The sequence below is a fragment of the Lathyrus oleraceus genome, chromosome 2 (genome assembly GCF_024323335.1).
Source record: "Lathyrus oleraceus cultivar Zhongwan6 chromosome 2, CAAS_Psat_ZW6_1.0, whole genome shotgun sequence".
Taxonomy (NCBI): domain Eukaryota; kingdom Viridiplantae; phylum Streptophyta; class Magnoliopsida; order Fabales; family Fabaceae; genus Lathyrus; species Lathyrus oleraceus.
Genome location: NC_066580.1, coordinates 461,161,950 through 461,165,498, shown reverse-complemented (window position 1 = coordinate 461,165,498; position 3,549 = coordinate 461,161,950). Strand labels below are relative to the sequence as shown.

At 35.2% G+C, this 3,549-nt stretch overlaps 1 protein-coding gene across 1 annotated transcript; it reads left to right on the top strand.

The window, feature by feature from the left end:
* The first annotated feature begins 1,306 nt into the window (after positions 1-1,306).
* On the top strand, positions 1,307-2,658 carry LOC127120395 (transcription factor HEC2). The gene has a single exon (XM_051050810.1). The coding sequence runs from the start codon at positions 1,788-1,790 to the stop codon at positions 2,502-2,504; it is 717 nt and encodes a 238-aa protein (XP_050906767.1). The 5' UTR covers positions 1,307-1,787; the 3' UTR covers positions 2,505-2,658.
* Positions 2,659-3,549: the final 891 nt, after the last annotated feature.

The window sequence follows — 3,549 nt, the reverse complement described above, 5'->3', positions numbered from 1 at the left end:
GGATTGGCTAGGGCAGCCCTAGCCAATCCAATTGACGCCTCCATTCAAGTTTTAAGAGGAGTCTCCAATTCAATTGGCGACTCCTCCCAAAAATGGGGTACTTTGAGAATTTTTTGAAACCGAGGGTATTTTGGGATATTTTTTTTGAAAAAGTGGGTTATTTTTTTAAAAAATCTACAAAAGTTTAAGAGGAAAAGAAAGTTAAATTCAAATTTAAAGTGCTTATTGTAATGAAACACTAAAGTATATATATATATATATATATATATATATATATATATATATATATATATATATATATATATATATATATATATATATATATATATATATATTTATATATATATATATATCGTCTCGATCTACCACTTCTTTTACAAAATCGATTTGTAAGGTGAGGAAATAGACCACATGTCAGTCATATGACAAATTAATGTGAGACTAAATGCACTCGTTCAATCCCAATACAATGCAGGTGTTGAAGGTTGTAACGAAGACATCTCAAATGTCTCAATTGGACGATTACGAATGGATCGCAATGAATGCAGATTTTTTAACACTAAACCTCGATGAGGATGACCCCTTTACCTCTTTTTACCTGCATGTCCTCCTTGCTTATAAAAAACAACAATGAAAGTAGAGTTTCCCACCCACCTTGAAGAATGATTTGGGAGAGAATAGTTTCCATTCCACCTCGAAGTGTGTTCCCAAGTGTAGTGATACGATAAGAATAGAATCAAATCTACCTCAACATAGACCCTTCCACTATTGACAATTACCCCTTTCAATTTGAACAATTATTATATTTATATAAACGGGACCATTTGACAATGACCCTCTTATCCCTATTGATATCTGCCCTTGCTGTACCTTTCGCCGGTAACTCAGTTGCAATGAATCTATTTGCCAGTGACCTTCTGACAACTGTCATGTGACTGTGGACCTAACAACACTTCTGTCTTTATTATTATTATTATCATCTTACATATTATCATAAAGTGGTAAAATAATACTACATATCATTCAATTTCAAGGCAAAAGCAAACAACTTTGAGTAAAATGGATTTTAACAATCCATCCGGTTCATGCACCAGCATTCAACCGTTATCTTTTCCTTCAAAATCCTTACCTCTATCTTATGTGGTCCCTTCTCATTCTCAACCCTTGATCTTAAATTCTTTCACCATTGACCTACTAATCAACGCTTCACATCAAACCCTTCCTATTACCAATAACCCCACACATCATGGGTAGCCTCCATCACTGTTATACATAATAATCAATAAAAACACATTTCCATACTACATTTTCATACATCATTTTTATACATTATATCTCTTTCAAATTAATCAGAGGTCTGAGTTCGAACAGTGTTACACATGAATAGGTTATAGGTTCAAACCCAACCTTAAACATACAACAGTATTAAATTCTCTTAAGTATATCTGGTTTCTATTGGAATATATCAATATTTAACTCTTACTTTGATAAAATTACTATTATCTTTCTATTCATATTTTTTCTTAAATATTTAATATTAATCACTCTAAAGTTGCTATAAAAAGGCCATCCGTTACCCTAGTTGAATTGCGTTGTTGTTGTTGTTGTTGGTAGGTTACAAAGATATTACAAACCTGTGCACACCGCACTTTCTCCATCCCCTTACTGCAAATATTCTACTTTCACACTTGTTCCCATACTCTGCTACTTTCACTTTTCTCACCTCAGCCTCTATTTTTCTGTACTTTCGTTCCTTCTTCCATTCCTCTTTGTCTCTATAAACATTCATGGATGAGGACATTCTCAACACTTTTGAAAGTGATGAGAGCAGCATGGACATGATGGCAATGATGATGCAAATGGAAAAGTTTCCTGAACTCCACCAGCCTTTTTATAACAACAATCACAATCATACTATCAATCTTAACAACGCACATAACGAGTTCCCTTATGGAACTTATCCGCAACCACCACTCTCTTATCCTCACCACCCAATGACACCGTCTCTTCAACACAACGGAGTTCAAATTCCATCCGGGAGAATCAACAATGCTTCGTTCTCGTCGTACTCCGATAAGAAGAACTCAATGGCGGCCATGAGAGAGATGATATTCCGTATGGCCGTTATGCAGCCGGTTAATATAGACCCGGAAACAATCAAGCCACCAAAGAGAAAGAACGTGAAGATTTCAAAGGATCCACAAAGTGTAGCAGCCAGACACAGAAGAGAAAGGATTAGCCAGAGAATAAGAATCTTGCAGAGATTAGTCCCCGGTGGAACTAAAATGGATACCGCTTCAATGTTAGATGAAGCAATACATTATGTGAAGTTCTTGAAGAAACAAGTTCAAACGTTGGAACAAGTTGGAGCAAACAGACCTTTGAATGTTGTTGGATTCCCAGGAACGATTTCTAATGGAAATGTTAACTACTCATCTTTTCTGAGAGGTTGTTCATCACCTTGTCAAATGGTGGGTCCCACTTCCAAACAAATGCTTAGTTGATAAAGGATAGAGAGAAATTTGATTTTTCTTGATATATGTCCAATATATATTTGAAATATTTATGCATATTATTGTTGGATATGGTTTTAAGGTTAATGTTGGAATATTGTAAGCAAGAGTTATAAGCTAATAATGAATATGTTTTTATTGCTCAGTCTTTTTAGCCTAAATTTTATTTTTGTTTTATTATTACTTGTGTCTAATCAGAAAGAATGTCGGATAAGTGTTTGAATAATTAACAACAAGCAAATCTTTTGAATGATCTAGGCTCATACACGTTCATTGTAAGATCTTTTAAATGATCTAGACTCGTACGTATGCTGTTTTTACTTTTCTAATGTCTAACTGTAACGAGCAAGTTTTGAGTTTCTTGGCAATCTGGTTCTCGTTGGGGGATATATCACATGCATATGCAATTCAGAGTTCAGTCAACCTGTGCACCTAAAGTAAAGTCAATATTACCATTAGTCAATATTATTAATGATATTCAGACTCATATTTTTTCAATCATATTTGTATATTTGTTTGGGTAACCGTACAAGAGAACGGTGATGTGAAAAGAGAGAGTCTTTTCGGTGCGGAAGTACGAGTCTTTGGTGCGGGGAAATATATTGAATATGTAAGATTAACGCTTCATCATCTACGTTAGTGATCTTAAAGATGTGTAACTCGTAAGAGTGAGAATGAGAGAATGCATACTATGGTGTGTGACAAGGTTTAACCGTCCCTACTTATTCAGGTGTTAGACCTTCTAGTGAGATTCCACATCGTTGTTGTCTTTTAGTAAAAATACTTCGAATTAAGCATTTGTAATTGGGCCAGTTTTGCTAGACCCTTGAGCGATCTGGAACAATTGTTCCCAAAATACTTGTTATCACGTGTGAAGTGAGGATTGTGTTAGAAGCTTTGACACTGACCTCAGGGTCATTCATCTTTACTGCCTTGGTTTACCTTGGTAGCTTTTCACCTTAGGGAAGGGGACTAGAGAAGTTTGTTGAGCGGGACAGATGGCATCGGAAACACGTGCATGTTTATCTTGTAATTG